At 35.0% G+C, this 13,191-nt stretch overlaps 1 protein-coding gene across 3 annotated transcripts; it reads right to left on the bottom strand.

Annotated features, from left to right (window-relative positions):
• Positions 1–976: 976 nt before the first annotated feature.
• On the bottom strand, positions 977–10,504 carry LOC104110906 (multiple RNA-binding domain-containing protein 1). 3 transcript variants are annotated; one of them, XM_009620463.4, is made up of 16 exons: positions 10,338–10,503; positions 9,890–9,939; positions 9,659–9,766; positions 9,214–9,328; positions 8,148–8,872; positions 7,887–8,018; positions 7,618–7,707; positions 7,345–7,468; positions 5,828–6,151; positions 5,459–5,523; positions 4,641–4,803; positions 3,346–3,450; positions 3,126–3,227; positions 2,863–3,036; positions 1,570–1,701; positions 977–1,481 (listed from the first exon to the last, which is right to left on the bottom strand). In XM_009620463.4, the coding sequence occupies exons 2-16, from the start codon at positions 9,895–9,897 to the stop codon at positions 1,311–1,313; spliced, it is 2,538 nt and encodes an 845-aa protein (XP_009618758.1). In that variant the 5' UTR covers positions 9,898–9,939; positions 10,338–10,503; the 3' UTR covers positions 977–1,310. The 3 variants fall into 3 exon arrangements, with proteins under 3 accessions (XP_009618758.1, XP_009618761.1, XP_009618760.1); XM_009620466.4 differs by lacking the exon at positions 9,890–9,939 and having other exon boundaries at positions 8,148–8,876; positions 10,338–10,504; XM_009620465.4 differs by lacking the exon at positions 9,890–9,939 and having other exon boundaries at positions 10,338–10,502.
• Between the last annotated feature and the right edge of the window lie 2,687 nt (positions 10,505–13,191).

The following is a 13,191-nucleotide window of genomic DNA, read 5'->3' as shown; positions in this document are numbered from 1 at the left end:
CACCCCATACTTATTCTTATGATCACTCCACTGGAGAGTTTCAGAGGTTTGTGATTGGCAAGTTTCCACCCTGTATGGTTGCCGCTGGTGAAAAATCTTCTTTTCAGATATCTTGTGTCGAATTAGACAACAACAGTCATTCCCTTGAAGCTTTATTGTGCAGAATTCCAATTTCTGCTCTCCTATATTTGGAGAAACTTAGGAGAGAAAGAGAAACGTTTGGAGTAACTATAAGAAAAAAAATTGTTTGAAGAACATGAGTATGAAACCGCAAGCTAAGTGAGTCTATTTAGTAGGAGTAATTACTATTTTGGTTATTTTATGCATATGTTCTATTGTCTAGTGGATATGAACAGAACTATTGGTATGTGTTTTTAGGAGTTGTTGGATCCGGAACAAAGAATCATAGTTCGCTCTTAGAAGATTTGATTTTCAGTTATCTATTACTCAAAATATTTTCTTTTTGTGCATTTAGTTTTTGACATCAGTTGAGCCTATATATTTTTGTGACGGAATCAGAGTTTAGTGCGCATATTTATCTTTAAAAATTAAACCAATGCGGTCGTGCTCATTTATCTAGACTGCTTTCATGTTCTGGGGATAAATTTCTAGTTCTTTCTTTAAATTAACCAATGGCATGTATATCTCAACGGACAAATGCGGATCCAGGATAGGAAACACAATCTTTCAGTAAATCGACTCTCTGTTGCCCTTCTGTTTCTTTTCCGATAACCAAAAAATTCACTATTTCCATCTTGAACTATTCACTTTGAAACTCGATGAATAATAAACCTACTCATCTTGAGTCAAACAAGTATTTTCTTTTGGTTTTTAGTGTGATAGTAAACACAATCTTTGATTAACCCCCTGTTATTCAGACGAAAAGTCAAAAGTATCGAACTATGTTTACCTACTTTGATCATTTCGTCACAACCTGACAAGCACAAGAATTACAGATTAACTTTGCAGCAGAGCCTGTGGAAAGTTTTCATGAGCTAAAATACAAACTGAGAACGATATCAAAACACTACATTAATGAACAAAGCTGGAAAACTCTAAGTTCTGAGTGAATCTTGTCCCAAACAAAAAATGGTTAATTTTGTAAACCAAGAGAACTCTCAAGTGCCACCCTCATTCTAACAAGATTGACTCTTTTACTCCGTGAACACGATTGAACAAGCTCTGGTCTTAGTACCATTTGCTATTAGGACTGCCAAAATTAGTAGCTTTAACCTATACAAGACAACTGATTCGGGATAAAAGGGAAAGAATTTTACCCATCCTTGTGTTACATATAGAGTTGTGAAGTATTAATCAGCAATTCGCTCAAATTTAAGACTCCCGTCGTCCAATATAGCCATGTGCTTTCTCTTCTTGGATAATTTAGCAGTTTGAAACCCATTTTGCTCAGTACTAAATTGAGCAGCTGTGCGAGCGCGTAATTCCTCTAAGCTCTCACCTTCCTTGGCTCTCTCCAGAACCTGAGATGGAACATACACATACACAGCATATTATTTGGTGATATTTAGGTAGATATACACAATGTCTGAGAATTGCACGATGACATACCAAATGGCGCCCATACAAGTGAGTATTGGATAGAGCTTCAATGGCATTCTTTGCCTCTTGTTTCGTAACAAACTCTACAAATGCAAAACCTCTATGGTTCCCAAATCTCATCGGCAGCCTTAAGCTCTTTATCTGTAGGATGAATTTAATTTGATGTCAAAAGGAAAAAAAAACGTTGTTAAACAGCTATGAAATAATGATGATACAAAAATAGCATACATGTCAGACTTTCACGGAATCAAAGCATTGCTTGGAATGGTTTATCCTTGACCTAGCCCATAGTAGCTAGATCACCTACCATGCATCATTCTGTCTAAATTAACATTTTTCAGACTCGTGATTTCCATAACTTATTTTGTTACCCACGACGCTTGACCAAAAAGCATTACAAAGCAGAGAGAATCCGGATGCTCATTTAAATCTGCATAAAATAGGCTACCAGGCAAAATTGAAGTATGGGACCCTATAGTTTAATCTGTTTTTTGTTTTTCCAATCAAAGTTATATACATCACAGCAAAAAGAATATGTAGTACTCAACGGATTTTAGAATGATTAAGAGCCAAGGATAATGTGCCCATTCTTCTACCCTTCTCCACTTGAATATCAAAACGATTAAGTAGCTTTTATTTGATAGTCACAATTGATTTTTCATTGATTATTAGTTCCTAATTATACATTTGAGTAAATTCTAACTTGAATATCAGACGATAAGAATGTTAATTAGGTAATCAGAATAGATCTTTCATTAAAAATTAACAATTTCTAGGTATTAAATACATAAATCCTACACTTTTATTTCGTTTAACCTGCTTTATATCGTGGTCTAAACCAACCAAATGGAAAATTGTGAGAGCAAGAAACTGCTACATAAGAAAAAGCACATTGCAACAGAGACACTACAAACCCTTGATCTCGATTATCTTAGAAAAAACAAATTAATATAATTAATCGGTAAACGTCAGTTTTAAGGATTCAGACCAAATTGAAAAGGAGACACTACAAACCCTTGATCTCGATAATCTTAGAAGAAAAAAAATTAATTCGGTAAAACTCACTTTTGAGGACTCAGACCAAAAGATCAGCATCAGTGAAATTCTACGAGTTCAAGACATATGAAGCTTCTCTCACACGGACTCAAATTAAAACGCTTCGGATATAATACATCCCCGTGTCTCACGGCCATATTTCTCCTCAATCAACATCTAGCTTGGGCGATTTTAACACCAAAAGACCTAGTATCACCATTTTACTACATAGTATCACCATAAGATACCAACAGTTAGAGGAATTACCTGCCCAAATGGACTGAATAGTTGCCTGAGATCTTTTTCAGTTGCCTCAAAAGCAACATTCCTAACAAGCAACTTAGTCGAGCTCTTGTCATTCTCAGTTTTCTTTGGAAGTTGACCATCCTTCTTAGTGTGACAAAGTTGCAATATAAGTGCATGACCATCCAAAACAGTGCCCTGAATGACAAGAGATGGGAAGTTGAAAAATTGGTTGTAAGTGCCCCAAACGTATGGATAGAATGTTAAAAAAAATTCAAAAAGATAACCTGCAAATCCTTGCAAACATTGATTGCTGTATCAACAGAATCAAATTCAATGAATCCAAAACCCATTGAGACTTTCTTTCCGTTCTTTACATGCTTCTTCACCTTCACAGAATAATATTAACAGGTGTCGGAGGAAGATGAGTCATTTTCTCAGGCAGCAAGGAAATATTCTTCCAAGATGGTAAAAGTCTCAGCATAAAAAAGAGCCAAAAGAACTTACTCTCACACTTAATATTCGTCCATCCTTTATGTGTTGAGTGAAATGCTCTTTTAAACTCTCATCAGACGTCTTGAAATTTAGGTTCTTGACATACAGTGATCGTGACTGGAAAGGTGGAAAGCAAAAACATTAATCGGTTACTGAAACATGAAAAGAAACCTGGAAACTCAAGGCAGCTAGAAAAACAAACAAGAGGCAACAAGGGATTTCTAAAACTGTAATGCTTTTCCCTGTTACTTGTTTCCTGTAACTGTACTTTTTTGCCTTTGTTATTAGGAATAGCATGAATCTTTGGTAATAGTAGAGCAGTTGAACCAGCATCCATGAGAATTAAACAGTCTGCTGATACCTAGAGTAAAGTCCATATCAATGTTATTTATTTCTGATGATTTACGGCGAATCTATCTCCTTCTTCCAATCCTTGATTTGCAGACTATATGCCATAACCCATCAAAACCACTTAGATTCATATGGCAGGCCATAGTTCATTACCAATAAAACAAAAGTTAGATGAATGGGTAAAGACTAAGTTTAAGAAAGTGTAATATATTCCATATTTTTTTGTATGACAAAAACAACTGCACCTCGGTCCCAAGCAAGCTGGGTTCAACAATATGAAGCCTCACTATTCATGTTGCTCTATTTAAGCCTGTCTTAATGCAATCTTATAAAGACATAGTTTCTCTAGTATAAGTTATTTAAAATTTCTTCTTTTTTTTAAAATTCCTAAAAAAATATTGGACATAAAGTAAACGTACTAACATGACTAAGACTTAATCCCAACTAATTGGTATTGCTTATATAGATCTTTTTCTTCCATTGTCCCCCTACTTCTCTGCTAGATCTATTCCATGTGTGTAAACAGGCAAAATTGAACGAAATTAAGAATGATGTTGACGTTACAAACTTCTTTAAAATGTTACACAGATGCTGCTCTCTTGAAGTTATGTGTAGTTGTCTGATACCAGTCATTTTCTCCCCTGGGTGTGTGTGTTGTGGGGGGGGGGGGGGGGGGGGCTCTGAGTTACCAAGGAGAGATGAGATTAAATTCCTATTAAATCGTTGTTGTAAAATGGCATTCATCAAGTAAAATTTCATGGTGCAACGCATGCCCGGGCGACAAGAAAGTGCATAACAGACCATTCATCAAATAGAAGTGCTAGGATCCACAAAGCTTTATTTGCTATACAAGTAGAATAAACCACTAGCAAGTAAACTCTTACAAGCATTGGACTTATCGACAAAGTACTTTCTATAAATAAACATGGGAAACATTGGTTTTACAGTTCATATACCTCAACTCTATCAGGATCAACATCTGGATCTGTTATTCCTTCCACTTGTTGCTCTAGCAGCACTCTCTTTGCGTCATCTTCACCGACGATAAGAGTATTTTTTGAATCACTTGTTTGATCAAGAATATTTCCAGGAGCCCACTCCAAATAAAGGGGAGTGTCCCTGCATTAGGACAAAGGGACTATTGTTACTTCATAATTCCAGACTTTCAAGATTCAATCAACATATGTAAAAAATTAAATGCAGCAAAGGTGATATAATGCTAGAACAACAAAAGATTAGCTAGGAGAAATCTCAATCTTGCAAAATCAAAAATCGAAAGGTATTTTAAAGTAAGCAGGAAATAGACGCCAAGTTTCGTCAAGCTTGAAAAGATCATGTGTCCAATATGAGTTACCAACTTAGCCAACTTTTTGAAGCCAAAAGAAAAAATTCAGGAACTCAAGAGAGGTTCTTTTGGTGGAAATTTCCCAAGACCCCATTATTGATTTTACCACTCAATTTGATTGCTTATACAACATAAAAATCGTAAGCCCACAGCTGCAACTATTACATAAGTCGATTGCAGAGCATGTATTATATTATTTAAAGAAATAGTTAAACCTTTAGTCAAAAGAAACTGAAGGCTATTTGAAAGCAAGAGCTCAAACAATCAAGACATGGCCACCACATGGCAACTATCAAAATACTTAAGCTATCCTAATCCTGCTTTGTTGTCAATCATGACATGAAAATACCGTTTTCACATATACTGCTACTTGTTAAACTAAGAAAATCACCTTTGTATTAAAGGCAAGAAATGAATGTATACACTTACTTGTAACGTTTGTATGCTAGACCCCTGAAAGCTGTGCGTGCTTCTGCTGGTTCTAGGAAGACAACCTGATTGTTATTAATAACAGAAACAGCAACAATCTTGTTATGACCAACTATTTCCCAGATACTCACACAAGCAGAATATTGATCTATTAATATCAAACCAGAAGTTTCCATAGGTAATAGTGTTTAAGGCACGAAAAGAGTGACTATTACCATATTGTTTTTCTTAATAATTAGACTATTTCCAAAATGCACTATCGGGAAAGTAAGAAAAACAGATAGAGAACATTAAGATCAAGAATTTTCATTTTAAACAAAAGTTTTCAGAGAATTTCAAACAAGAGGCTACAAAGCTAAAAGCACCTACCAGAGCTAAGGTTTTGGTGGGAGGAAGAATAATCTTGTCCAGGCTCCCAAACTTTCCAAACAAATTCGCAAGTTCACCTTCTGACGAACCATAAGGCAAATTCTTGACTAGAATAACATGATTGCTTCGTTTCACTCCATCAGTTTTCCCAGCAGCATATTCTTCCAATGACGCAATATTAACTCCAGATTTTGCAAGTGCCTTTTTGGTCTCAGCTATCACTTGAGTCTCTCCCAATGCTATACGTACTGCAAGATCATCAGCTTCTCTATCAAGAAGATCACTTTTACTCACTCCAAATTTTCTTGCAATATTCTCGACAACCTAAATATTCCAAAGAACAGAAGGAGATCATTTTTCCATTCAACAGCACGTCCAAACACTGACACAGTATGATGCATGCTTAACCCAAAAGAGAACAAAACCGAATCATCTTACAAGAAGAAGAATATACTCCAACAGGAACTAAAATAACCCCAATCTGATCATAGGAATCAACATATACTCAATCAATTAAAGCAAACATATCCAATCTGTAGAAGTTGCTATCCCCCCCCCCCCCAAAAAAAACACTAACAGATGGACAGATAAAAAGTAGAAAGCAAAAGATAGAGGAAGAAGATGTTAAAGAAAGAGCTAACACAAATTTATAATATCTCTTCTCAGGCTGAACTGCTATGAACCTCCAACTGTGTGTTGGCTATTGCAGTCATACCTTAGTTTAGGACCTTTTAAACAAGTAAAAACACCTTAATATAAGATTGTGTTCGTAAGAAATCTATCGAAAGGATGGCATGGTACTTCAAAATGATAGGTTGTTTTCATGTTGCAGGGAAGACCAGGTCAACTTGCAAACTCTGATTATTTCATTTAGACTCCAGCTAACAGCCTAACATTTGTTTAACGAGATATAGATGGTGGTATGGCATTATCCTCACTTTCCTTTATGGGTGACCCTGCCATTATTATCTGTAATTAGACATTCAAGAAGAATCTCTGCTAAGATCATATTTTTCCACCTAGCTCTTGTTATTGCAGTTACACGAAGGCTGCTCTTAGCCTTGGTCTTGCACAGGTAGTCCAGCATCCATAAAGCAAACTCAAGAGGGCTTGTCCATGAAGTATTAAGCATATACATTGCTTTACATTAGTCAAGCTAAAAAAAAAAGGCCTTTTTAACCTTCCCCTAAATGATCCCAATTTATTGATGTCTTCCGCTTTTTTTCCAATGGTTGCACATTATAACTGGATGTGTAGTCCTTTCTCTGTTCCAAATGAAATAACTTGCTTTGTAACAAAAAGCATACTTATCATGATATCCAAGTAACATCTTCAAAAATTTGGTTTTGTTGAGTTGACAACAATCCAGAAAAATCAATGAGCATGCCGACTCATATGTAGACGTGTAGAAGCATAATTAAACAACCAGTCAATCTTACTGTTTCTAGCAAACAGAAGAGCACCAACATTCACGGAAAAGATGGAATTCAATTTATAATATCTGATTGTGTACATACAGTGTCTGGGCGCATGAAGAGAGTATTCCATGAACGTGTATTTCCACTAGCTTCAGATGCCTTCTTTTCCTCTTGTCTCTGCTGCTTAAATGTTTTTGAAGATTGCTTGGTATTGGCAACTGTCCTACAGATTAATAAACAAATTATAGCAAGGTAGATCCTAATAAAAAGGGCGGAAAAGGGAAAGGGCTTCTTTTCACATACATGTATATGCACACAATCTTCAGGGGTATGAAGTTATGAACATAGACAAGAGTAGGAAACACCACTTACTCTGTTTTCTCTGAAGGAACTTTCTGCTTTGCTGGCATAACATGAAGTAATCGGCCTTGAAAAATTGAACTGTCCAGCTCTGCTAATGCCCTGGAGAACAATAAATGTACAATGTGAGGAACCACCAGAACATGCAAAGTCAATACATGCACTAATATATATAGGACACGGAATTTATAGCATGAATATCAGTGTGCTTCTTGCAGGTAAAGTAATAGATTAAAAAAGTGCAGTAGCTTAGAATTGGATGCTGATTGACAGGTACCTACCTAGCAGCAGATTCTGGTAATGAATAGAGAACATATGCAATTCCCTTGGACCGCTTTGTATCTTTGTCAACAACAATATGAACCTGTGAAACACTGCCAAATTTTCTAAAATGCTCTTCCAGCTCCTCTTCCCTGAGTCACCGAACAATTATTTTAACAAGAACACATATTAGGCACATTAAAATCTTTAAAGACTCAACAACATATAGTGATTCAAATCACACAAAAAAATGAAAGGGAAAAAGAAAGAAGATGCGTTACGTAGTAGTGTATGGAAGATTACGAACAAATAATCGTCCGCTCTCCAGATCTTCTTCTTTTTCATCCTTAACACTTGATGAAGGATCAGCAGGGTCAAGTGATTCATTGTTAAATCTGGAGAACTCATCATTCAACAATTCCTCTCTATCATCAGGTTCAAGGATATTACCAGCATTTGCATCTTCACTGCTCTTGCCACCTTCAGCGTCACTTTCGTTATCACTGTCATTGTCTTCACTACTTTCTGAGTCGGACCAATCTTTCCTCACTTTACTTTTGAAATAATCCATATCGGTCATAACTTCATCATTACGGGAGCCGTCAGGTTTCTCAGATTCTACGCTATCTGAAAGATATTCTTCTTTTTTGCCAGCTTCACCTAACTCAGAGTCATCAGCATCCAATTTTTCCTGGCTCTTCTCTTTTCTCTGGGATTGCTTATTGGCATCCTTTTTACTTCGGGCAAGAGATGGAGCTGTTAGTGTATCATTTGCCCACAACTTTGACTTACTCCGAGGCTGCATAACTTCAAGGAACTCTTGAAGATGAGGATCCTCATCTTTACTCTCCTGTTTACTGTTCGTTTTGTCCCCTTTTAAACCTGCAGACTTAGAACTTCTTTTTACTTTTGCATTCTCATCCTCATTTGTCAACTTCTCTTCTTTTTTCAAAGTGTGCCTGCTCCATGGACGAGGGATATTTGGATCCCCAATTTTCCTAGCAATCTGGCTATATGCAAATGCATCTTATGTTATCCTTTACCCATACCTCCGAAAATGACTACTCTCTTATAGAAAAATAAATTATTGACAACCTACGAAAATATGATTCAAATATCTCACAATGAAAAATAGAAATGCAAAATAAATAACACCCAACAAGATGTTCTGGAGCTTACAACAACTTCCATGAGGAGATTTTCTCTAGATTACTTTTAAAAAACTATGAAGGTGCCATCTTTCTTTTATAACTGAATTATACAGAATATGGAATAGAGATATGCATTTTCTTACTGCACTAAGTATGTATGCAGAATATCAGAGTAATTGAAGCAGAAAAAACATACCTCACAAATAATACGGCTACTATCCATGAAAGACTTGTCAAAATACTTGATAGCTTCCTCAGCTTCTTGCTCCGTTCGAAATCCGACAAATCCAAATTGCCTGCTCTTCCCATCTCTGCTTAACGTGAAAAATGACAATCATTCGAACATGAAATAATTCAAAGTCAGAAATATACCCCAAAGATCTCCACACAAGCAAATATCAACTTATATATACCAGTCCAAAAGTCAGTTCTTGTTGAAAACATCGAAAACAACTGAAAAACATTAATGTTACTTTACATAAATAACAAGTTTTTTACTAGTTGTGGTTGGCTGTCACGGCTCTCTAGATCAGTTTCCCAGCATTTTGACCCGTTTCGGTCCAACAAATTTAGGATTCTCTACAGCTCACATTACTATCAAAAAGAAAAAGTAGGAAGAATAAAATGGAAAGAAACTTAACTGAGTACGCATGAGCTTGGCGTCAGTGACTTCCCCCTTCTGGGAGAAGAACTCTCTGAGGCGGTCCTCAGCTACATACTTCGGCAAATTCTTCACACAGATTCGGGACCTTCAATACAAAAAAAAAATACATATTAAACATTTAACACTATCCAAAAGAACCAAATCCAAAAGCTAAATCAACCAAAAACTCAAAAACTGAATTCTGGGTATTCTTTAAATTCAAACTTACACCAACATAATCAATAATTCTTACAACTCCACCAAGAGAAAATCAAATCTCTGCATCCCAAATTAACCAAAAACACAAAACTCCATTTTGAGTTTATTCAAATTGAATAAACAAAAAGAAAAAAGCAATAATTCTAACAACCTGCACAAGATAATTCAAATATTTGCATTTAAAAATCAACCAGAAACTCAAAAACTGAATTCTGGTATTCCTTAAATTCAAACTTAAACAAAAATATTGCAAAATTCTTACAACCCCACCAAGAAAAAATCAAATATTTGCATCCCAAATCAACCAGAAAGACTAAACTCCATCCTGCGTATTATTCAAATTAAATAAACCAACAGAAAAAGCAATAATTCTTACAACCTGAACGAGATAGTTCAAATGTTTGCATTTACAGAAACAGAAACTCAAAATCTCAATACAAAAAGGCAATAATTCTTACATTGTGCTCTGTTGCTACCAAAATTCAACGTAGACAGCTAAAAGACCTTAACAAATTGATGTGGTTTTTTTATTCTGACTATAGTTTTGCTTCAAAGCAAAAGTGAGAGAGATGAAAGGCTGTTGGCGGTAGGGGTTTAAGCGACAGCGAGTATAATATGGAAAACGGATCGGGTCGGCATATAAGTAGGGTTCGGTTAGCTTTGCAGTCTGCCCGTTTATGGGGCGAAATGCACAAATACCCCTTTTGTTTAAAACATAACCAAACTTTACAAAGTATTTAATATTTAATCGCCTTGATAAGTCTGAATGTTCAAAACTTTAGAACTTCTAAAACTTTACAATAATAGTCTGTTTGGCCAAACTTCTAAAATTAGCTTATTTTGAAAAGTATTTTTTATAGTAAGTATTTTTCTCAAAAGTATTTTTGGTGAGAAGTGATTTGTGTCTGTCTAATTAATCTGAAAAGTACTTTTCAGCAACAATTAATGTTTGGCCAAACTTTTAAAAAGCACTTCTAAATGTATTTTTCGCAAAACTACTTTTTAGAAAAGTACTTTTTGGAGTAAGCTATTTTTTTCTGCTTCTCCAAAACTGTTTCTGCTTCTACTCAAAAATACTTCTTTTTTCTTTTAAAAGCTTTACCAAACATTTCAACTTTGAAAAAAAAAAATTGACAAAAAAAGTGTTTTTGGCCTCGAAGAAGCTTGGCCAAATGGGCTATAATATGCAATGCCAATAAAAAGCCTTCTGAAAATTATTAAATCTGGCTAAGCTTTTAATATGTTATAAAAATAACTATAATTTAAATAATATGACTAGAAATGACAATCTTGTGCTATTTCTGATTTAAAAGTTGATCTAATCATTATTAAGTACCAATTGCATAAATCTTAGGGCTCAAATTTAAAAGGAACAAAGGACAAATGTGTCCCTCTACTTTTAAAAATTATCTACGTTTATCCCTAATTCTACTATGGGTCCAAATACGTCCCCACCATTACTGTGGCAAGGGACCCGCTCAATAAAAAATGCCACGTAATTAATTCTATTTTTTTCCTTCTCTTCTTTTTCTCTCTTCTTTTCCCTAAAATCCGAATCCCTTTGCCCTCCACCATTATAGCAACTTTAGCCACTAAACACATGAAAGAACTGGATATTTAATATTTGCGGCGGCGCCTTGAAGGCTTGAACCATCGTCCTCCATCTTGAACCACACTGAGACAATCTTTCACCACCATTTTCAACCTCTGTCAACTATCCTCCCCCCTCCCCAAATCCACCCCAAAATCCCACTTCAAAAAAATCGCTATTCTTCATTTGTTAAAATCGCATGTCTTCACTATTTGTGAAAATAAAAAGGATTCGAGAACTGAAAATTGATTGCTTTTTCCCTTGACTTGGTTAATAAATTATGTAGTGTTAATAATACACCGCACTCGCTCACTATTATCACAACATCGAATTTTCTTTTTTTGTCTCTTACCTGAATTTTTAGATTACAAAAATAAAACTTTTCAATTTGTTCTATCAATTTACAAAGAAAAAAGAAGGATTTAGGTGGTATCAAAAGTCAAAGCTATCAAAACTTTCTAGGATTCTATTACTTATAATTTCTTGGTCTTTCTCTGCTATTCTTTGCTCTTTTGGATTAAGCACCAAAATAAACGATAGAAAAAAAAACATAAATCTTTATAGGTTTATTTTCTTTTGATTCTTGTTTTTTCTTTTCTTGGTGTTATCGATATGTTTTCTAGATTAGTATAAAAAAGGGAAGAATGAAGCTGAAAATATATGAAAATAGTAAAAGAAAAAGGGTTATAGCCTTTTTCGAGTGTTAATGGAGACGGGTAAACGTATGGGTTGTGGTTTTGCCACTCTTTTAATTGATTATCATAATTGGTAGTGTTTTGTTTGACAAGTAATGATTCTATGTGGCTTTGCCCATTCAGAAAAGAGATAATCCATGGTGATGGGTGGGGTAAAAGGAAAGGTAAATAATGGTGGAGGGCAAGGGAGAAAAAGGGGAGGGATACACATGTTAGGGAAAAGAAGAGAGAAAAAGAAGAGAAAAAAATAGAATTAATTACGTGACATTTTTTATTGAGCGGGTCCCTTGCCACAGTGGACAACCGTTAGAGTTGGGGGTATGTTAGTCCACTTTCTTAACGGTAGGGACGTATTTGGACCCATAGTAGAATTAAATATAAACTTAGATATTTTTCGAAAGTAAAGGGACAAATCTAGAATGTTTCCAAAATTTAAAATATGAATTTATTTCATACAATTTTCTCAAGTTTTAAGAACTTAAATTCAAAACTTTGATGTGATAATTTATGAATTGAACATTAGTGTCTAGTTATTCAAAAAAAATCAAAACTATTAATGGCTAATTGCATGGAATGCATAATTACATGGAATGCATTAAATGAAGTATAATTATCTTTTGCAAGGTCAAATCGTAGTTGTGCTAATTTATAGCAAAATATGTCATTGACATTATATTTATTTATGTTTAGGTGAGCTAGCATATGAGAGGTTCCATAAAATATGTTTTTCGATATTAGTCTAAAATAGTCACTTAAATTAGGAATTTCTTGCAAAATCACATCACCAAAACTTAAACCACACAAAAAAGCAAATTCTGCACTTCAAAGAATTACACAAGATATTGTATAGGGTGAAATATGTTATGCTAAGCGGCCGCATAAGAGAGTGACACGTGGAGCCGAAGGCGGAGGATAGTTAAAACCGAAGGCAATTGTTTCATTTATCACCGGAAAGAATGACACTCATAAAGATGCAATAAATACCTTCCACCCGGTATTATTTAATAGAAATATTCCATAATATTT

Source organism: Nicotiana tomentosiformis, chromosome 2, assembly GCF_000390325.3.
Source record: "Nicotiana tomentosiformis chromosome 2, ASM39032v3, whole genome shotgun sequence".
Taxonomy (NCBI): domain Eukaryota; kingdom Viridiplantae; phylum Streptophyta; class Magnoliopsida; order Solanales; family Solanaceae; genus Nicotiana; species Nicotiana tomentosiformis.
The sequence above is the reverse complement of the archived record's forward strand: the minus strand, read 5'-3'. Positions and strand labels throughout refer to the sequence as shown.